Genomic DNA, 22,449 nt, shown 5'->3' on the forward strand with positions numbered 1-22,449 from the left:
AATAATGATTTATATAGCTTTAATATATACTCAAAAAACTGTCCACGTGAGTCATCATTTTATAAGCCTTATGTCTCCACCATATCTCCACCAATTCCCACGGTGTAGCGCTCAGATGAAAGCCCTGAAGCCATACTACAATGTGGTATAAGCATGTCCTTGAGGCATTTGTGAGTTCTCACACAATATCATAGATAGTGAAAAATGTCAAAACATGCAGACAGTTTTTTGAACCACTGTATAAATGACTGAAGTACATATGATTGAGTAGTTTTTCCTTTCCCCCAGAATTAGCTCTATAGGAGAGTCATTCTCATGTTATTTTTGTAGACCTTGCACTATCCATCTATTTTGCTCCTTCTTGACAATCCTGTGCAATTCAACCGCTCTGAAGTCTATACCACTAGGATCTTACCCTTAAAGCTCTTGCAAGAATACCCAACCTGCAACCAGTAGTTTAACACTGTTCTTCACTCATGCTATATCCCTTGCGACCAGCCACTCCATAGAGTGCAGTTGATTTTGTGCGTGTTACAACTGCCACACTGGCATCTGACATCCAATTACGTTCGCATGTATCTTCTAACAGTTCATCTCGCTCCTGTGATATTAACATCGGTCAATTTTTGCCTGCACTCATGGTCGATTCTTTGGTATAGGAATTCAGAGGTATACATATGGCCCGTGTTCAAGTTTCTTAGGCCAATATAGATTATAACTCCTTCACTCACTTACTTTCCTCACACATAATTGAGGGAAGTGCTTCAATAGCAGTCCTCTCGGGCCAATCAATTAAACTTGCGCCTCTTAGGATAAGTAGTGCTAGTTGCTAACTGCCTAGTACCATTTTCTTCTTCACACCGGTAGTCCTTTTCCTCTATTTGGACTCCTACTGCTGACAGCTCATCATGCTTAGCACATAGCTCGTCAAGGAACATGTATACATTGCCTCCACCAGGACACTTCAATTCTAGAAACTTCATGTGCAGGTCAGTCTGTGCATACACACACTTCTTGGTGTATTCACGCACAATCTCCATCCAAATTGCGACAACATCAGGCAAGTTCCATACACATAACACAGTAGAGTCGGGAATTCATTGGGTAAGCAAGTGTTTGGCAAGGTTTTTGTGTTTCTGCCACTGAGCGAGTGTGACTGGGTTGGGAGGGGATATGGTAGTTGTTCCTCTGGATGTCATGGATGGTCTGATGGGCTTGGGGTTAGTCCTGTCAAATTGTTTCTATAAGTCCTTTGCTTCAACAGCAATCTGGAAGTGCAACAAGAAGATCACCCAATTGGTGCCCTTAATGTTGAATTTGGGCACATTGGTACCCATAGTGACAGGCACAGTAGTAGACATTGTGAATGTACAGCTTTTCACAGGAAAACATGAGACATAAGGCTATTAGAGCTCAGGGCTCATAACCTGAACGATAAGTACAAGTCACATGGATCTGGGACAAACAGATACTCTCAGATTGTGCATGTGAAGGCAAATGTCTTTGTGTATTCACCTGGGACAAACAGATACTCTAAGGCAAGTTAGCATAGGTGAAAGTAAGTAAAGTAAGTGTCATACCTCAGATTGTGCACATAAAGGCAAACATCTGAGGTATTAGTTCAAAAAGGCACTGGCTAAATAGAACAAAAGATCTTGTATCAATGAATATGTGTGAGACCATGATAATGGTATATGTGGTGCTGGCCAAAGCAGAGGAAGGATTCATATACATAATGGTAAGTAAGATTATAAGAGCAGACAAAAGAACTCAGTGAGAACAATAACAGGAACATACAAGACAGGCAGTTGGATGTTTTCAGCTGCAGTGCCCTTGCTATTCCAACAAAGAGATCAATCTATACTTGTGAATCCACTCATGTGGGCAACAGCCTGATCCTCTACTATCCTGATGGCATTACACACATGCAAACACCAAGAACCATTAAGTACATTTTCAGGACCAAGCATGGAGTGGGCTTCACTGTGCAGTGCCACCTCCCACTGCACTCTTACCCAGACCCTTTTTGCCACTATCTTTACTTCCTGGCTCAGTTACACTCATTGTCACTTGCTGACCACCTTGAGGTTGTTATGCCTGACTGGGTAGTATCACATTTCACATGGTGGAACTTTTCTCCACAGCACATTGTTGCCATGTTTCTGTGTCATGTGCATGCCCCTCTCTCTCCAATATGTTTCAACAGTCTCGCAATTCAATAGGATTGAGTTCTTGACAGAGAAAAATGAGAAGAAGTCATTGTACTAGAAGCAAGTAGTCTTCTGAGGTGCAGATTATGTATATAGTAGTAATATAAAAATCCTTCATGCTTAGTGAGTGTGAGGCAGGCAGGTTAATCCAAGCAAACATTTTGGGTGGGGGATTGATGGGTACTTGTATCAGGCAGGAGGTAGGTATACATTTCTATATCACTTACATATTTATTACTGATACTTTATGGCACTTTGATGCAGTTTATCTGGTAGAATACCTGTTATGGCCAAGCCAAGCAAGTGGTGCATGGCATTCCAGAACAATGAATCATGAATCAGTCTGTAAATCATAAGGTGGGGTAGGCAATGGATATCTATGACTTCTGCTCTCTTCCCCTCCCTCCCCCCAGCTCTTCCTCCCTAAATGTGCTCTGAACCCAACAGGTGCTCAATCTCATTTAACTCCTGCCATAGCCAAATCACCACTTTGTGCCTATCCTCCACCATCAGTGCTAGGAGGCATCTGTCACAGCACAATATTTGGATGGGGGGGTGAGCAGGGTGTGGCATGTGTGGATGACTTTGTGTGTATTCTACATTGTCTTGTATGATCTCCTGTGCATAGTCCCATAATGCCTAGAGATGTCATAAGTTGTTAACAGAGATGAGCAGCAATGGACTTACTATCACAGATGGTGTTACTGCAAAGGTTTCAGCATTCTCAAGGTCTCCAGCCTGCTCTACCCCAGCCTGCTCCTCTGCCCCAACATGATGTGCTCAGCCTGTTCCTCCACCTCCCCATGTAAAGACTGATATTGTATAGTTAGTGTACTCACTCAAACCACAGTATAACTTACATTATTATCTTCATTAATGTCAACTTCCTGCAGAAAATGCATCAGCTCTTGCATCTGATCAGGCTACTGACAACTTACATTTTCATGCACTTCAGCCATTGTTGTTGTAGCAAGATTAACATGTTTCAATTTCGATGAATGAATCTCTGAAGTATCTGAAGTCACTTCATGACACAGCATCACATTCACACATCAAGACTTTTCAGTCTTTCCAATAAGTAAAGGATCACATCGCATTACAGATACCTGTGTCCTTTTAGCAGGGACCATCCAAGCAGTGATAGTTTCAATGCCCTTTTACAGCTTCTTGTCAAACTATTATTTACCATACATAAGCATAGACCTACTTTTTGGCATGGTGAATGCTTAGTGCCCAATCAATGCTCAGTGAGTGCCTAAGCAATGCCCATTATAATTCCCCATAGGTTTAACTTTGCATTTTCCTGGCTCATTCAAATGTAGGGCAAATTCAAAATTTCCTGGAGTGGCAAAACACTTGCTATTATGTAATGATGTGCAGAACATTTTGCCACACTTCAAAATTTTGAATTTATCTGTGATAAAATAGGGTGGTACAAGTTCATATTTCGCCCAACATTCTTCGAAAGGAAAAACATCAAGTATTTTATACACTTCAAATTGGTGTCAAAATGGGTTGTTAAGCTTTGTCATTTTGCCCTCAGTCGCAATTTGCCGTTGTCCCAGTAGTAAAATTCAAAGTGCGAATGGCTAATTTAGTAATTAGTAAGTTATCATTCTCATTTCGATTAAAATATTGCCGGAGGCAAAACTCTGAAACCACCGGTGTGTCATCGCCCCTCAACACTCGAACCGTGGGGCTGGGAAGGAGCTTGAGATGACATATACACATTCCAAATATTCGTAAATTTTGGTTGCTGAACAGGCTCAAGGTTGAAGAGTAACTTGAAGCTAGGCCAATCATCACACTTCGGACTTCCATCCGGAATTCGGCTCAATCCTCCGGGATGAGCACTGCAAACTGCCATTGTCGGCTACCTGGAAAGTCTTGTCCGATATTCGACTCTGAAACTTGTGCCTTATGGCATGGACCACTTGCTAGCGGCGGCCATGTAAGTTAAGATTCCTGTGCATTTCAACTTTATTCTAACGGTCTGGCTACAAGTCCGAGGTATACTGTTAACTAGGGCGGTGCTAAGACACCGCCTATTCACACTTGCGCAACAATTCCGGTCGATCACACTGTTCTTCTGTGGGTCTTTCCACTATGGCATGTCCGACATTGTTATTCATTCATTTTGAGTGTAGGTGCCTTGGCATGGACAATACGCTAGTGGATGCTGCCACAGGCCAACATAACCGAGGACAGCAACATGCCACAAAGGGAGCCGTTTATAAAGCCATTGAATTCATGGAAACTACCACCATCCTCTTCTTCATTAATGTCCTCCCCAATGCTTGTTGACTACTTACAAAGACGTGAGAAGCTTATCACAGAGGACCGCGCCTTGCGAATAGACCGTGTTCGTGCGAATTACACCGCGGTTGAACTGAAGGCAGATGAAGTTGTGCGCTCCATCCGTGCTAGAGAGGCTATTACTGTTTGGGGGATTAATCACGAGCATATCCCTCACCCATATCCAGGGATGGAGTTCTTGAATGGTATGATGCTCGGCTCGCACTTAGCGCTTCATCTCACATCTACGTGTAGCCAAAGAAATCATTTTACAGACGGATCTCTACAGTAAAATAGTCTCCAAAGTAAGCATAGAAAATCACCGTGCGTCCCATCACCAATCATCTTGACCGCAATTCCCCTGTAGATGCCAAAGGGTGGGCTATTGCATGTACACCAGAACGCCTCTGTGGAGGCGAGAACACTTCTTGATCTGGCATTGGGTCATCCCGCGATACATATCCGCGTCCCTGGTCCGTTAGACACAGCGTCTCTCGAAACAGTACTGCCCACAATCCAGCCAATTCCCGTGGAGCAGTACCCTGCTGCCGATGTAATTGGTATCACAGATGTTTTATACACCGGTGGCTGGGTTCCTATGAAGAAGGCGCGAGAGCTCTTCGATCCTGCATTGGGCGGCCCTGCTGGATTTGATGAGTGGGTGCTCAGCGCCTTCATGATCAATCCCAGTGATGCGTACAATACGTACAATACACCGATGAAAGTGAGCTCCATACTGACATGTAACCTGGTGAACACGTCCTTAATGTGAGACTTGCAGATCTGGCTGAAGTTTGGAAGTACCTTTGGCGTGACTGACGTGAGTCTGTAGCGTACCGGAAGTCAAGATGTGCGCATGTACTGATGAAACTTAGCCCATCATTCGTTTCGTGCCGATTCAAAAGGAATACTTGCGGATGTTCATTCGCTCGTCAATAGATGATGGTATCTCGTATATCGAGGTACGAACTAGTTTTTTTAAAAAGTAAGTCAGAAAGACATGTCCATGATTGAGATACCTGACATTTCGTTAGATACATACTTGCAGAGGACGCGAAGACCAAACTTGAATTACGCGAATTACTCATGATATTCCGAGAGGTCACAAACGAAATAAAAGCGGAAATGAAGGCGAAAGGTCAAGAAGACGATTTTGCTGGGTTGAAGGTTAGCTTGGTCTCAGTTGGACCTATGCAAGCTCAGGCCGATCTTTTTCCTAGATTATCTATAATACCCTGAGAATTGTCTCCCCCGAAGAATTGGAATCGGAACTAGAACAGTGCAGCAGATTCAAGCAGGAATTCCCGGACCTTATTGCTGGCAAGTCTTGCGGGTTTGTTGTAAGTTAGCAGACCCAGATTTAATAGTTCTATCTACCAGGATTTGATCTCGTGGGCCACGAAGATGGGGCGGAGTGTAAACCGCTCATTGATTACGCAGAGCCACTTCTGCGTTTCGCCAAGCAGCATCCGGACATCCCATTCATCTTTCATGCTGGTGAAACTTTAGGTGATGGCACTGCAGCGGACATGAACCTGTATGATGCGATTCTTCTTGGAACAAAGCGTATTGGACACGGGTTAGGTGCATTGTATAGCATAAAGCGCTCGCTAACTCATTGCATAGATTTTCACTAGCTAAGCATCCCAAATTGATGCAAATTTGTCGAGAAAAGAAAATCGCAATTGAAGTCTGCCCTATATCGTGAGTGACTCGTGCAAATAGGCACCTCCAATTGATTTTGATCTTTCGATAGAAATGAAGTGCTAGTGGGTTTTTCTGTATACTGTCTTGGAGCCTTATGTTGACTCAAGAAATGATAGCGTCTTACCTCAGCTATGCCTATGCACCCCCTCCCAATAATCATGAACCAAGGCATTCCGATGGTACTGTCTTCCGACGATCCTGCGATGTTTAATAGTATGGGGTTGTCTTTTGATTTCTTCCAGGTGACCTCTTCTTTGTTTCTCTCTTGCTGGAACCAGACTCATCAGCCGCTTCTAGGTACTGGTAGCAAGTGAAGTAACGGGGCTCCTTACTCTTGGCCAGATGGCCCGTGACAGCATTACGGTGAGCCATGTCCTTGACCTTGTCTCTTGCATTGTGTAATGTTCCCTATGTAGTATTCCATGCTAGACGAACGGAGTAAGCGTACAGCTATGGATGCATGGGAACGACAATGGGCCAAATTCGTAGAAGAGGTTGCGGCGATGGATCCGTGATTCAGTGAAACTTTGGCTCCCCGAAATACCGAAATACCGAAATATAGAGCTTTGGATGTTGTGGAGATGCGTAAACTTATCATACTTGTGTCAATATTCAATGCGGGTACTCCTTATGACCCTTCCGCTACGGACGGTATCATACTACTACTAGTATTAGACTAAACCCCTACCGTTTCACTGGTCTCATGTAATTGCCGGTGGTGCAACTAGGGCTGCATACAATACGACAATATCCCTTGGTAACTAATCGCACTCCGGAGTGAGTGACAAAGTCATCGACGTCTTTCAAGTTGTTGGTTCAATATAATGACTGCAACAGCCGCGAGTTCATTCGAAACCTTGAATCCTACGAAGCAGCGTGGTGAGGATTACAAGAGAATCACATCGGATAACAATATCATCGTACAAGTCAGAGACATGACTTCTGTTCACGATATGATGGATGTCAGAACAGTGCTAGAGATGCTGTAGCTATGAGTATCGTAGCACAAGCTCTAACGCTGTATACCTTGCAGTACTTGCACAGAACACTTTCTCTAGGATTTATGTCATGTAGTTATGCTGACTTACGACAGAAAATAAAAATATCATTAGCAAATCGTTACTGGTTCACTGAGCGCACTAGCTGGGAAGGCGTTGTTCGTTAATTGCCTACCCAACCATATTGTAAAGTTGCTCAATACCTTCAGAGTCGGGTATATTGATGCGGTTTGCATGTCTGATGATAATTCAAACACGACGGATAGAATGAGGTGCGGGAGTTCCCTTTCAACAATTCCAATTGAAGATGCTAAGACATTGGGTAATATGCATGGGACCGAGCGAAGCATGTATACGGATGATTGTGGAATACAGCAGGCCAAAGGTGTTACTGAGTTAGTTCCTTAACAATACTCGAGGAGTCCGAGGTTAGCCCTCCCACGAGCACTTTGGGTAAGTAATGCCTGGGATGAGCACGGGATCTCCATACCGCAGAATAATAATTAGGATGGCACAGCAGAATTATAGTGTTGGAATAGGAACTCACGCATGAAAGAGTAGGCTTGTGCCAACGGGGGCAAATATTGTAAGGAGACGACGTTGGACAGATCCGGTGGGTTGGAGCTTCCCGATGATCGAGTCATATTCGACACTACCACCTGGGAAGCACAAATCAACCGACATAGGTCCGCGAATGGGCGGGGCAGTATGTACCAGGCGATTGTAGACAGGTGGCGAGATTAGCAAGATGATCGTGCTAATCATTGTAGAGAATTTGATACTGTTCAAATCCATCATTAGTAGGCTGATCACCGTGGTCAACGTGGGTCAACGAAGTTGGTCATCTATATTTCTTGTGGTGGGATGTACACGTCGTGAAATGAGCCCAGGTTATGATAAACCTGAACGTTCCATGTAACTTTTTGGCCAACAGTTGCCAAGTGAAATTGATATGGCATTCGTCCTAGTGCCACGCTAATGGCACGTCACACGTCACGCCGCGTCAAAATAGCTACACCTATTTCGTTTCTCTTCTGACTCACTTGGTTGACGAGTTCTGGCAACTTGAAGGTGTTGCTTTCAGCATCCCTACGCTCCTCTGAGAAATGGTCATGTTAAGGCGCCAAGAACGCTCGGCAGTGGCCAATATTTAATCTAAGGCAAATACTAATTTGCTGATTATTCTTTCTGTGATCACTGCAGCCCGCTGGCTCGATTTGACTATCACCAACTTGGTGTGCCTCAGGCTTGCGTGTGGATTGCCAGGGAGATGGATTTCATCAACAGAGCAGCATGTCTTCTCGGTATAAAACTTTCTCCGAGTGATCTTGGAACAAGTATGAAATCAACTCGATTGAGTTGAAAGGACTCCTGTTGCGGTGAGTAGCACTCTTGTGTCACACTATGTGCACTTTATTGAACTAACATACAATAGCTCTTCTAAGACTTTGTCATAGCAATTTTGCACACATCGCAAAATCAAACTCTCCGTCGGTGTAGTTTTCTTATCACGGTCGCATCATAGGCTGAAGCATAGTTATACCAGATACCATGACGCTCATTCAAATCGTGTGCCTTATGATCCTTGTCGCTGCCTATGCCGCGCCGATGCCACGAATAATCCTCCTCAACAATCCATCACCGTGCATCCCTGATCGACCTTAGAACTGCCCAAAAGGGACGGTGGATTACCATTATGGCCCTACGTGCTGGTTATGCTTTAACAATCAAACCTAAGGTTAACTCGGTCATTTTTGCTCTCAATACAAGTAAATTGTATGTCCTGTACTGTTTTCCAAAAAGATTGAGTACTTAGCACAGGCAAGATCCCTCGGTCAAGTACAAACAGAGACGCAGCATCGACTCTCTTCTGACAACTTTGGGGTGTTACTTGACCACTATCCCTGCACTCTGCTCAGAAATGGTCGAGGGCTGTGCATTGATCCGAAGCCACGGTCCACGTAGTGGAGTGTAGATGACATCGACGTTGCTCATCGTAATTGCACTTGCACAGGCCAGTATAGGTTCCAATAGCTTACTCTGTATCTATTGTTTATTCGAGGTATACCAGGGTATACTGATTTTCTAGGACGTTGGGTATCTTTGACCTCCCTCCCTTTCTGAGATCGATCCACTTGGAAAGTTGAGTCGTCGTATTGTGTTCTACTGATTCGTCAATGTCTATTTGAACGCTAATATTATTGGATGCTGAACTTGTTCACGCAAACGTCGATGCCAAGCTGAGAGTCCCTCTCGAGTCTCGACGTCCTGTTTTCTCACTTGCCCTTCACTCTTGCTTGGTGTTTTCACTTTTTTCTCGCGACACAGGTCTCAGGATGTATTTATCCTGTACAGCAGACAATGTCACTGTAATGCAGTGAATAGCAATCAGAACCGGGTACTGGAGTCTGGGGCAGACGCAACGCTACGATAAGATGTACGTGTGGCCTTTGTGTATTCTGGCTCGCTTGAGCACGGTGGGTATATGCCATCCCCTTACAGGCGTCAGACCGTCGTTTCCGTTAGGAATGCCGTCGCTATATAGATCGGCCCTCTCCGAGTCGCTTCCAGATACGCTCTTTCCTACCTTCTTTTCCTGTTGCTCTGTCGTTCCGAGGACCGAATCCCGCCGTATGCACACACCAGCCACGTCATGTTCCTAACTTCAATACAATACCTTGCTCAAACTCTGATAACCTGTACCAGGTGGGAGAAGATCAGCGTTATACCAGAAGATCCGGAACGAGAACAGCACTGATTATCTCTGGGCGACACAAAATATATACAAATTATCTGAACCACAAGTTACGAAGATGTTAATCTCATCTTGGAAGAGCGCCAGCGCGTGTAACTCATAGTGGAAGAAGCTTAGGCCAAAGATGTCCTTGTGCCGTTCATTGGAAATGATCGCCATCCAACTTGACCTGTGGGTATGACTCCTGGAGTGCTCCCATGGCGTCACTGACTAGTACTAGACCTTGACCAAGTACTACTGTAGAGCTACGACACTAGGTTCATCACAGGTCACAGCCCTTGACGAATCGAATCTATTTGGTGTGACCGTCACATGAGTTTTGGCGGGACGAAGCTAATTTGTGACATTCGGAAAAAAACATAGGAAAAACATAGGTTGTGCACTAATGGGACCAAAAATTGTTATACATCGAATTTGTGATGCGTCTTGAAGCAAGTTGTCACAATCACGAAGCAGCGGCATGTCATATGGTTGCAAGCGGTGAAGCATCCGCGGGCGAATCTATTTGGGTGTGGTCACAGGTCACATGGACATTCGAACCACTGAGTATGACATAATCACACGCTGCACGTGACGAACCTAGTGTCGTAGCTCTACAGTATCTCCTACCGCTCCACTCTGGTACGGCCAGCTGTGCATTGATCAGGACACGTAGTCTACATTGTTAGCGTCGGTAATATATTGTCCATCGTATTCAAGTGCTTGCACAGGCAAGTGTAGGTTCCTAGTTTACCCACATGTACTTGAAAAATGTAGGCGGTCGAGCTATAGATGTATGGTTCACTCAGAAATTTAATTAATTAATTCGAGAGGAGCTTCCAAGTGGAGAGAACAGTACTCATAGCTCCTTCGTAGCAGTCCAAAGCTCAAAAACTAGTTCGAAAATCCTCGAATCAGGGTACGACCACTCAATTGTTCCAGGGAATGTAACAGAAAATAGAATCAGTCATCTACAGTACCTAGTACAGACCCACAAGGTAGAGAGCATCTAGGACATCAATCAACGGCAGCATGCAAATTTGTATGCTTGAAGACAAGACACCAACTAAAATTGTCAAACAAAACATGTTTGATGTAGACCATGTCACTCACAGGCTGCTAGGCTCGAACACCGAGAATTGAAATGTTTGCAATGAGGTGCAATAGTAGTGTGGAATGTTCTGCGTAGGTATGGTATGGTATGCCGGGAGGGTGCGAAGGTGTTTGGAAGGTGCGAGAGGGCGGTAGATGGTGCAATAATCTAAGCAGGGTAGACGAAATTTCTGAAGTAGGTGCGGGGAGGCGTAAGTTGGAGGTAAGGGGGGATTGTCATAGAATACTGGAGGTATCGGAAGACGAGACAAGGACTGAAAAGGTGCGAGGGGCAGGGTCAGGGTGTGAGCAGCAAGAAAGTATGAATCCGCAACCAAGCTGGAAATCTATGATCACTGTACAAAGAACAAAGAATGAGCGTACACTAGAGTTGGAGTCTGGACTGTCGGGTCCCTTGAGTAAGCACGTAGAAGTTGCCCCCGACAGCGATTGGTACCCCTCACTTGCTCCTCACCGTGACCATTGTCAGATCAAGAAGGGAGAGAGAGGATCCCTATTCGATTCCGTTCAACTATTCCGTTTTCCAAGAGTAACCTCAAGATCCTCAATGGGAGAAGCAGGTCTTGGCGGAGTGGATTGGTTGATCCGTGGGCTACTATCACAGATCCTTGTTTTCAAGAAAGTTGATTTGGATGAGGGTCCTTGGGTCAGTTGTCGTTCTTAGCTTGTCTGGTATGCATATATGAATGCTACCTATCCTGACTTTATCAGGTGAGCGGAAAACAAAGGGGAGGAACGATATGTTTCTAGAGTGTGCTTAGTACCTGGATATCTCATGTGTTGACACGAAGTTCTGATGCCACTACAAGATATATCCAGGTACTACGTCCAACACGCCTCGCAGAGGTGAAACAATCAATTTAACCTTAACAGCGTCCCAACAGGCATTTCAGAGATAAACTCTACGATCTGTTCGAAACGCAGCGTCACCACCTGCAACGATCTCCCCACATGTAAAAATACCGAAAATTCCGGGCGGGTGATGATTGATGACGCTGCGCCTCCGATTCTTATTCTAGGCACTGCAAAACCTAATATTAACGTCCGACGATAATTCAACTAAAACACGGTACGGACCTGAAGAGCAAAGGTGAAACTTTGAAGACCAACCGAGCTCTGCAATCTATTCAAAACGCAGCGCCACAACCTGTAATGTTGTCTTTGTGTATTCATCATGAAGCACAGCCTACAGGTGATGACCCTGCAATCCTGATTTCAGACACTGCTAAAAATATCGATGTTTCTAAGAGAATATCAACAATGATCATCTAACGAAGCCAAGGTACAAACCTAGAGTAAAACTTTGAAGTGCGATACTCGAAACGCAGCGCAGCCACTTGCAAATGCCTCTTGAACGATTTCCAACAGCTGTTCACAGGTGCCGGTGGTGACGCAGCGACTCCGATGAACACCCGATATAGATGTTATCCAGAGGACCCCCAAGAGAGCGCAACTCCTCTAGTGGCGGCTTTGCGCGATGAGACGCTGTCCCTCAAAGCATCAAGTGTCGAGGGTACCGCGTAAGTCTGTCACAAGACTGATAGTCATTTGGCTGTGGTGGTGATATTGCCCTTTTCCTGCGTTGGGGAAAGATGGCGGGACTGTTCAGGATACGTAGTCCGTGCATGTATTATGTTATTCAAGCTAGGTAATGCGAACCTAGAGTGTGCTAGTGAAGGTCAGCCCTGTGATCTACTCGGACCGCACGCGATCTCTCGCGAAGATCTTTTGAGCTACCTCAAGAAAGTCCTCCTAGATGATGACGCTGCGAGTCCGATCAAATTGGGGGTACCACATAGGTGGGTTGAAGGTTTGGAGCGTGGGTGTAAGGGCTGTCGGTAGGTAGCCAACACTAAGAGACGGACAGACAACGGATAACGTGGATGAGCGTGTGGATTGACAGTACGGTAAGAAGGTAAGGTGTGTCGGCGGGCGGTCTGGTCTATATACTGTCAGGCGCAAACATAGAACAACAATCGACGGTGTCCAATCATCAGAAGCTCGTCACATGTGGTAAGCACCAAGCTTACAGTGGGTTTGGGAAGGCAGTGATGCCGCCTGTGAAGATTTCTTAAACGTCTTTAAAGAACTCTTCTTAGGTGATGCCGCTGCGACTCCGATGAACGCCCGATATCAGATGCTCCCCAAATAAGTTACAATATTATGGAGAACTATATCGAAGGTACCGCGTGGGTCTGCAACGAGTCCACCCAGTTCAAGTGGCCTGACAACGCTCAGCCTTTCCTACGTCGGGAGGGGTAAAATACGTGGTCGGTGCGTGTATTGTGCCATAGAATAAGGCGCGAACCTAGAGAGCTAGTGAAGAGTAGTCCTACGATCTGCTCGAAACGCAGCGCCGCCACCTGCGAAGATCTCTTGGACGGACTCCAGCAGTTACTCACATGTGGTGGCACTGCGACTCTGATGGACGCCCGATATTTGGTGCTGCCTGTGATGACTGTGGCCGTACCAAATATCGGGAGTACCACGTGGGTCTGCGAGGAGTGCAAGTGGACTGATGATGCTCTTTTGGCTGTGGTGGAGATATTAGCATTGGGGAATGGTGTTACCTCTCTACCGGGGTACCTGTGAAAGAATGATGGGACTGTCCGTTCATTACGTGTATTGACATCTGACCAAGGTAAGGCACGTACCTAGGTCCTAAATAATGCTAGTAAATGCGCCTGTTCGAAATGCAACGCCACCTGATTGAGTCCTCTCAAGATCCGAGCAACGATCAAATCAAACAGTGGCGCTGCGATTCCGATTTCAGGCACAGTTACAAGGAAATGAATAGGAATGTCCGATGTTTCTGGGAGAACATTAACGACGAGTATCCAACCTGGAGAGAGGAGCTTTGAAGAGTAAACCTGGAAAGGCAGCGGTGCCGAAGATGTCATCAAGCGAGCTTCGAAGGTGACAACGCTGCGACCTCAATAAACTAAGGTCATCATAGAATATACCTGACATCGGGGGTACAGCATTGGGAGTGGTCTATAGAACCAAGCTTGTTGCTAGACATTCTGCAGGCGATGAGGTTGTGAGCGCCATGAGATATCGCGCCTGGACATTCTTTGTTTGAGGATAAGTGCTCGCATCGACAGCTAATTATCGTGCAAGTATGAGACATTGAGAACGATGGGTGGTAGCGAACAGAGGCAGGTACTATTTAAGTGTGATGTAAATTTACATAAGTGGGCGGGGTGTGAATTGGCTCAGTTGAGTTGAATGGATTGTTTGGAAGAACGATGTAAGCTATATAGAGAGAGTTAAAACGACAGTAATGTTTGAATCGTGCTTAGCTACGCGAGCAATCGGTGAAGCGGACCTTGTCAAAATCATATTAACCGTAAACGGACAAGTGCCTTGAACTACGGCGCCGCTCGCAGTGCCTCCATCAGGCATAGAAAAATAATCGATCGAGCAAGCGACAGCACACTGCACTGCTCACAACTGTCATCATCATTTTCAACGACGAGGACGATGGAAGCAGCGACATTACCAGCGACAACGACGACGACTGGTCTGGTTTTAACTGATTCTCCAACTGTTGCGCCGCAACGGTCCATTTTAGGATCCTTTCTTCGACGCCCAAGGGGAACTTCTACTTCACACCCACAACAACCATCACAACCAGATTCACCACCCTCTCCAACAATCCCGACAACGTTAAGACGACGCAGTTTCGCACCTCAAATAAATAATAACACAAACCTTGGTCCAATTTCAAACATACTGCGCCGTAGGCGGTCAGCTGGTACCGTCAACAACCAACCCACTCAATCCACGATGCCCGCCGCCCAGCCCCTCCTGCGCGCAACCACATTCTCCAATAATAACAACAACCAAACCCACCGTATCCGCCTGGTCCCCCACCTCGACTCCCGCCGCACGCTCCGCTTCGAACCCATAACCCGCGACCTCAAGGATAACGACACCCCCCTCCGCATCGGTCGCTTCACAGATCGCTCAGGAATCGGTCTCGCAGCAGTAAACGCCCTAAATACCAACAAACTCGCTTTCAAGAGCAAAGTCGTCTCTCGCGCCCATGCTGAGATATGGGCTGACAACGGCAAATTCTTTATCAAAGATACGAAATCTTCTTCCGGCACTTTCCTTAATCATCTACGACTCAGTCCTGCGGGCTCGGAGAGTAAACCCCATCAACTGAAAGACGGCGATATCATTCAGCTGGGCGTCGATTATCAGGGAGGAACCGAGGATATCTACAAGTCTGTAAAGATTAGGATCGAGGTAGGGAGGGAGTGGCAAGCTGCTCCTAATGCTTTCAAGTGCGTCTTCCTCCATTGATTCATATATTTGAGTCGATGTTGATCTACGTTCTAGCACAAACGCCCTCTCACAACTCCGCTCCCTCTCCGCAGACCCCCACATCCAACCACCAAGCGCCAATGCCCATGGGAAAAAACGAATGCCAAAGACTAACATCCCCGATTGTTGTATCTGTGCGTCTATCCCCTCCTTCTCTTCCTTCCTTATCTCCCCGTGCCACCGCATGCTATCTCACATGCTAATATAACCCACAGGCCTTTTTGCAGTCACAATCCGCCAAGCCCTCTTCATAGCCCCATGTAGTCACGCCTTTCATTACAAATGCATCCGCCCCCTCCTCGAAGCCCACACCTCCGCATTCAGCTGTCCCCTCTGTCGCACATTCGCAGATCTCGACGAAGACGTCGAAGTCGAGATCGAGCCTGAACCAGAAGCTGAAATAGAAGTTATTTCATCGCCTGAGGAAGACGACGAAGAAGAAGAGGGGGGCGGGGGCAAGGATAAGCTTGCCCCTCCGATGGTGAGAGATGGAGCTGAGACGGAGGTAGAGGGCGAAGCGAGGGGTACGCGCGCTAGGATACGGACTGCGGGGCATGTCGTCCATCCTCAATCACACCCCCACCCAACCTCCCAATCCCATCCACCCCGTGATGACGCAGATATCGACGAAGAGATGATGGACCTGATAGATATCGATGTTGATTCAGATGAGGGAGATGTAGATGTGGGGGTGTTTCTGAGGGGGATGGGAACGGGAATGGGAGTGGGAGCGGCAATGGGAGTACAGAGGGGATGGGTATCGAGAGCGGCATGGGAGGAGTGGCGATGGTGGTGGATGGGGAGGCCATTATCAGTGGGAAGCGGAAACGTTGACAGTCTGGCCGGCGCTTGTATAAGCATGCGTTTCCTTTCTTCTTTCCCTTTCTTTTTCTTTGTTCTTTACGCCAAGCGGCCGGAATCCGAAGATTATCTTATTTCGTTGTTGTTCATCATATCAGGAGCTCAGCCTACTATGGTTTTGTACACTTAGCTTTGACATCGCATGGTATTGCGCATGTATGAACGTTCATCACAAGTTATACATACTCTTACATAGGTTCCAAACAGTTTCATACGTTTATCACTTTACATACATACTTACACTTATATCTCTCCCTTCATTCCCTGTTTTCGTTCCTCCCCACTTGTCCTTGATATTATCCTACCCACACATTTCGTCCTTCCATTCGGATACTTTTACGACGAATTGTTAATAAACTTGTTGTAATGTCCATGCGAGTTGTGCATTTGGACCTACTCAAATGTCTGAAGGAGGGAGAGAAGCGCTGTGACCAATAATACTGAAAATTCGGCGCTTGTATCGTTAGAATCGTCCCAGTTGACAAGGGGAGGGGGACATACAGAATCAGAATCAGAATCAATATGTATAACGTATTCCAGCCCGATTAATGAATTGGATGTGGATGTGGACTAGGCCCCTAAAAATACCTGTCGGTGGATGAAATATGGAACTAGAACTTCAGTGCCAAGGTTTTGTGGTACGCCTAGAGGCAGTGACGTATTCCCAGAAACGCGCAGGCGGGATCTAGAAAGATGCGTCATGAGAGAGAACCAACAAAATTCTCGCGCGACGTGTCTGGTCAATGGAAGACCACGTTCTGGAAAATTCAGCAATCTAGGAATTGAAACTTCCAAAGGAGATGCATCACATGAAAAGAAAGACAGCGAGCTTCGCTGGTTTTATTTTCTCGTAATGCATCTCCTTCTCAGCGAGGTGACTCAAGAGTCCTAGTCAAGAGTCAAGATCTTATCTGGGTCTGTACTCACGCGGTGAATCTTTCGTTTCCAAAGTCTAAATCCGCTCCATGTTATGCACAGGCAACTCAGGGAGTACCATGGCGGATGAGTCCGGGACGACAGCGAAGACGCGTGTGATATATCAACACAAAGTTCGTAATTCTCTAGTGGAAGTCAGTATCGCAGGACATGATTATAACGGGGACTGAAGATATACACACGCGCTGAAGGCCTACACCACCAGCCCTGTCAGAAACGGCGTCCAAAACTCGGATAGTGTAACCTCCAGAAGATATATTTGGAGATGTCACACTGCGTCTCTCTATCGATGGGAAGAAGCCCTGGGTCAATGCACGCAAAACCTGTGCAAATTTTGACATTGGGGCGGGACATACATGCGCGGCGGCACTGAAGAGATCCAGCCAAGTAACTCGAATGGCTGTTACAATTGCATTGCGAGTATCCCAAGGCGACGCCAGAAGAAGCACAAATTCTAGATGAAAGCCGATCATAGATCATCGTCCAAGAGCGAGGCGAACGCGCAAGCCCCAGTATTGAAGAGACATCCAGTATTTCACCAGATTCACCTCTAGCAAATGTCCAAATCACCTGGATAAGAATCGGCAAAATGCCAATCGGGGAGGTAATCCAACTTGAAAGTCATCGGTATGCTGAATCGTATTGTTTTTCGGTGGAACCGTGTAAGGAGATTCAGAAACGCATCAATCCAGCATGAACATGGGCGACAGCATCGACCTGACGGTATGGAACCAGCGGGAAAAGAGAATCACTGGCAATTACGGTGTTACGTAAGTCTAAGCTGGCAGAATACTTAAGACTTTCGGGCGTTGCCGATGATCTCTTTTCTTCCAAATCCTCCATCTCAGCTATTTGAACTAACTCGATCCATGCATCGGTTGCTTGTGATTGAGTTAGTTCAACCTGGCGATGAGGCTACCTTGATTTATTATTATTATTTCCAATTTCTGTTTTTTTTTACCCTTGAGCTCGTTGTGTATCCACAAATGCAGTGCTTTCAAGAAAATTCGTAGCGATTTGGTGTACACATGGAGTTCCCGAGTCACTTGGATGAGCTACTATCCCTGTTTCTGTATTTTTGGTATGTCGTATGCAGAGCATCACGAAACAAGGATCTTGATATTTGCTGCAGTCCTTAGCTTTTCCATATATAATAATATATCGTTGCGCGTGTTATGTCAATTGTCCTTGTGACGCCGAGCGTCCAATCACTGCCTTTGGCCTATATGGTACGGTAACTTGGGCGAAGTTCATTCCACATTGATCTCAGTGGGTCAGGGAAGACAAGGAGAGAGAAGTCGGTTGTATACAAAGACTTCAATACTTGCAATGCGGCTAAAGCAAACATGAACATAAGCTCTGGTAGGTGACTCTGCAGAACCAATGTTGGACTCATTTTGAGACCTGTTCATACAATAGAAATGTTGTAGAAGTAGAATTTGACGCTTCAGAACGAGATACAGAAGATTAGCTATACTACAGCCGTGAACTGCATGATTTGAAACTCCGAGATGATGATCGACCAAATCTGACACCATATATTCATCTCTAGATCTCAAACTTTCGAAGATGTAGTCAGACTGGACTGGTGATGAGTCTAGTAGCCCACTCCATCACTGCCCCCATACTATAGGTGGATAACTTTATGTCATTAATTGTCTCCTTCTGACCGCTTGTACAGACCCATCACTGTGTCCCTAGGTGAAAATTGGCCTGCTCTCTTGATGGTATCATAGCAGTATTCACACTGATATTAGAAAAGGGTGAGTAATCAGGTGAAAACCAGATGCAAAGAGAACTGTTCCTACTCACACCACTAATGATACCAATGTTTTGATTGCAGCATTCAGTGAGCATGTCGTGACTCAAAGTTCCATTGTCTTCATGCTGGCCAAGCAACACCTACAAGTTATCAAAGCTTGTCAGCCATGTGAATCAGAAGAGAAATGGAATATATTTTGATGCAGCATGACGTAGTACATGTGAGTGTGACATGTCAGATCCTCCTGCTAATCTTGCTAAGTACCTGTCTATAATCGCCTGCCTGTATATACCGCCCTGCTTACTCACGGACCTATGCTGGTTGGTTGTTGCTTTTTAGGTATCTCATGGTTAAAATGATTTGATAACTGGGAAGCTCCAACCCATCAGGCCTGTGCAACCTTACCTCCGTCAATGCAAGTCTACCCTTCCATGCATGCCAGTGAGTTCCCATCCCAACACTACATCTCTGCTGTACCATCCTACTTATTAGTCTACAGTATGTCGGAGATCCTGTACTCACCTCAGGCATTACTTGTTACCTTTCTCACCTTTGTTCTTTGTTCCTTACCTCAAGCGGTGTCATATCCACATATCCGGATCTCAGATCTGACCCTTATCTCATCTCAGATCCACATCTTATCTCTGATGCTATCCACATCTTATCCCCCTCCAACGTCTCATCATTCAATCTGTCCACTTGTCTGGTCTGGTCCACAACTCATCCAAATCCACAACCAGCACTTGTCTCTTTTCGGTAACCCCCTAACTCCGGTATTTCAGTTATCTGTATATCCGTCCTGCTCCCTTATCTGCTACCTATGCTTCATTTCTATTTCATGATTTGTGATCCGTTTCTACTTACCAATAGACTATCCACATGCTTTGTACATAGCCTCGGACTCTGCTGATTGATCATTCTGTTAGATACCTATAGTATATAACCTCCTGTAACTTTCTGTAGTACCTCAGTTTGAATATCATCTTAGTTCTACTCATTCCTGTCCTCCGGACTTGAGTACCTCTACTCTTGTCACCCTCTGAGACTCAGGATTGATTCCTATAGTCTATCTGTATCCGCCTCTGTCCCCAACATTCCATTACCATTAGTTTCTAGTCTGGACTCGTCCAGATTAGCCTTATGATACTTATCCCTCATCCAGAAGTCATCTGGATCCATTACGCTACTCGTCTGACCTTCCGGATGCGCTAGTCTTGCCTTCCTGAAATAAGGGGCAATACTCGGGTAAGGGGCACAGTGCACAAGCTGAGGCCAAAGCCCTTCAGATCCAGTTACCTTTTGAGTACAACCTTAACAAGCGGCCGGAATCTGAAGATTATCTTATTTTGTTGTTGTTGTTCATCACATCTAGAGCTCAGCGAAAGGAAGAGGAAAGAAAAATGCAGGCAGAGGAGCACGAGGCTTTGCCTCAAAGATGGAACGAGTCCAGAGAATGGCAATGACAATGATCACAGGCAGGATGAGAACCACCACTACTGACATCCTTGATGCACATGCTAATATCCTTCCTTTCCAGCAACTTTTATGCAAAGTATGTCATAGAGCTACTCTATGCATGGTAACACTAGACAAGACCCACCCCCTCCACAAGGGCATCCACACTGCGTACAACTCATGTACCAGAAGGAACTTCGAAAGTTGTAAACGACACCCATCACTGCTACATCGTTTACTCAATGAATTCAACCTTAACCCCCACACCATCAAGATCATCGACCCAACACGCCACTACCCCAAGTGGATACCCAATGTCACCACGGAAACAGAAGGAGACATGACGATGGCAGTGAGACAGGATGCAGAGGCAGAGGAAGACCTGCGAGTCTACTCAGATGGCTCAGCAATAGATGGAGAGTGGGAGGAGCAGCAGTGTTAATGAAGAATGGAGAGATGGTTAAGGAAAGATGGTTCCACCTAGGGAGTGACCAAGAACATATGGTCTATGAGGGAGAGCTCATAGGGATGATATTAGCAGTGGAGATACTGAGAGAGGAGAGAAAAGGAACCATGTCCCTGGGTGTTGACAACCAGGCAGCCATACAAGCCACCAAAGCATTCATCTCCAAGCCAGGGCACTACCTCATGGACAAGTTCCATGACGACCTACACAGCCTCATCCCAGCACATGACAACTGCAAGTTGACAATACAATGGACGCCAGGCCACAAGGGGATACCTGGAAACAAAGCAGCTGACAAGCAGGCCAAAAGAGTGGCCAGAGGAGAAAGTAGCATACCCATGGAACTCCCAAAGTCTCTACTCACCACCAGAAGCAACATCAAGCTCACCCTCCCAATAAGTAAATCAGCACTGAAGCAGAGATTTAGAGGAGAAATCAAAGCTGAAGCAGCAACCATCATGAAGAACTCACCACACTATCAGCACCTTCACGACATCGATGAGACCACCCCATCAAAGCACTTCTCCATGCTGGTAGAAAAGCTCCCACAACAACATTCCTCTCTGCTGTTTCAACTTCATACAGGGCACACCCCCTTGAACAAGCATCTACATCGAATAATGAAGGTCCCCAGTCCCACCTGCCAGCAATGTCATCACAGCAAAGAAACAGTACACCATTTCTTACTCATCTGCCCAAAGTACACCAGACAACGACTTGCACTCCAGAATGAGATAGGTCCCCAAGCTAGTCAGCTCAAGAACTTGTTGAGCAACCAAAAATGCATCAAACCCCTACTCCACTTCATAGCGAGTACATGCAGACTAGAACAAACATTTGGAGATGTCAACCCCCCCACAGATGATGAAGAAGATGAAGCAGACAAATGATCCTCTATCGCCTTTAGCTGGCCTTACCTGTCCTCGTGTCACACCTGGACCAATGAAAGCACATCAAACGAAATTCGCAAAGCAATAATGTAATGAACAAGTATATACCTGTATGTGTTGTCTACCATAGGGCATCACCCCAATGGACAATAAACAATGATCAAAAATAAATAAATCTAGAGCTCAGCCTACTACGGTTTTGTACACGTAACTTTGACATCACATCATATTGCGCTTGCATGAATGCTCACCACAAGCGACTTGGTGTGAGAAGGAGAAAAGAAAAAGGTAGGCAGAGTCGGGAACTGGCGGCTCGCTGCCGCTGCAAGTAAATGAGTATCGAGCACCACCGGTATAATTGGCAACTGCGAATTTTGAAACACCGTGCTTCCCCTCTCCGAGATCGACCAGCTTGGCTACGCCACTCGAGCATCCAGCATACACCAGGCTAGTTACGAGCCTAAGTGACAGGATAACAGCACCCCCAGCACCCCCAGGCCACCTGATAAGACGTCGTCCCCACCGGACAGTCTGAAATTGGCTGAGAGTCGATGCACGGGTCTGGGCTGGCTAGGCACGCTATGGATTCTTGAGCTGCTGGTACCCTCACCCGAGTGGCACGGTCAGCAGCACTGGCAGCGACAAGGATGGAGAGGTAAATGATTTGAACGAGCTTCATGATATCTGGTA

At 46.0% G+C, this 22,449-nt stretch overlaps 5 protein-coding genes across 5 annotated transcripts; 2 read left to right on the top strand and 3 right to left on the bottom strand.

Annotated features, from left to right (window-relative positions):
* Nucleotides 1-2,633: 2,633 nt before the first annotated feature.
* BJ212DRAFT_1304762 (uncharacterized protein) lies at nt 2,634-3,192 on the bottom strand (the record flags this gene model as incomplete). The annotated part of the gene is made up of 5 exons (XM_041333670.1): nt 2,634-2,849; nt 2,898-2,914; nt 2,958-3,022; nt 3,071-3,097; nt 3,149-3,192. 5 exons carry the CDS (start codon nt 3,190-3,192, stop codon nt 2,634-2,636), a joined length of 369 nt encoding a protein of 122 aa, XP_041186362.1.
* Nucleotides 3,193-7,519: 4,327 nt separating this feature from the next.
* Nucleotides 7,520-7,920, bottom strand: BJ212DRAFT_1397245 (uncharacterized protein). Its single transcript, XM_041337235.1, has 2 exons — nt 7,754-7,920; nt 7,520-7,692 (listed from the first exon to the last, which is right to left on the bottom strand). The coding sequence occupies exons 1-2, from the start codon at nt 7,852-7,854 to the stop codon at nt 7,599-7,601; spliced, it is 195 nt and encodes a 64-aa protein (XP_041186363.1). The 5' UTR covers nt 7,855-7,920; the 3' UTR covers nt 7,520-7,598.
* A 344-nt stretch (nt 7,921-8,264) lies between these two features.
* On the bottom strand, nt 8,265-9,081 carry BJ212DRAFT_1397248 (uncharacterized protein). Its single transcript, XM_041337236.1, has 4 exons — nt 9,037-9,081; nt 8,955-8,986; nt 8,641-8,694; nt 8,265-8,581 (listed from the first exon to the last, which is right to left on the bottom strand). Exons 2-4 carry the CDS (start codon nt 8,960-8,962, stop codon nt 8,491-8,493), a joined length of 153 nt encoding a protein of 50 aa, XP_041186364.1. The 5' UTR covers nt 8,963-8,986; nt 9,037-9,081; the 3' UTR covers nt 8,265-8,490.
* A 5,750-nt stretch (nt 9,082-14,831) lies between these two features.
* On the top strand, nt 14,832-15,900 carry BJ212DRAFT_1213820 (SMAD/FHA domain-containing protein; the record flags this gene model as incomplete). Its single annotated transcript, XM_041329275.1, has 3 exons — nt 14,832-15,349; nt 15,405-15,523; nt 15,605-15,900. Coding segments are annotated over 3 exons (933 nt in total), but the record flags the coding sequence as incomplete, so codon positions are not given.
* A 222-nt stretch (nt 15,901-16,122) lies between these two features.
* Nucleotides 16,123-16,630, top strand: BJ212DRAFT_1397259 (uncharacterized protein; the record flags this gene model as incomplete). The annotated part of the gene is made up of 1 exon (XM_041337237.1): nt 16,123-16,630. The coding sequence occupies one exon, from the start codon at nt 16,126-16,128 to the stop codon at nt 16,378-16,380; it is 255 nt and encodes an 84-aa protein (XP_041186366.1). The 3' UTR covers nt 16,381-16,630.
* Nucleotides 16,631-22,449: the final 5,819 nt, after the last annotated feature.

The sequence above is a fragment of the Suillus subaureus genome (assembly GCF_016647635.1).
Source record: "Suillus subaureus strain MN1 chromosome Unknown BJ212scaffold_75, whole genome shotgun sequence".
NCBI lineage: Eukaryota > Fungi > Basidiomycota > Agaricomycetes > Boletales > Suillaceae > Suillus > Suillus subaureus.

Bases quoted from the DNA above. Each gene is read 5' to 3' on its own strand.
- BJ212DRAFT_1397245 (XM_041337235.1), bottom strand. From the start codon at position 7,854: ATGACTCGATCATCGGGAAGCTCCAACCCACCGGATCTGTCCAACGTC. The intron at 7,693-7,753 runs GTTCCTATTCCA...TGCGGTATGGAG, and splicing joins GCCTACTCTTTCATGCGTGA to ATCCCGTGCTCATCCCAGGC.
- BJ212DRAFT_1397248 (XM_041337236.1), bottom strand. The intron at 8,582-8,640 runs GTATGTTAGTTC...TCACCGCAACAG, and splicing joins AAAGTCTTAGAAGAGCTATT to GAGTCCTTTCAACTCAATCG.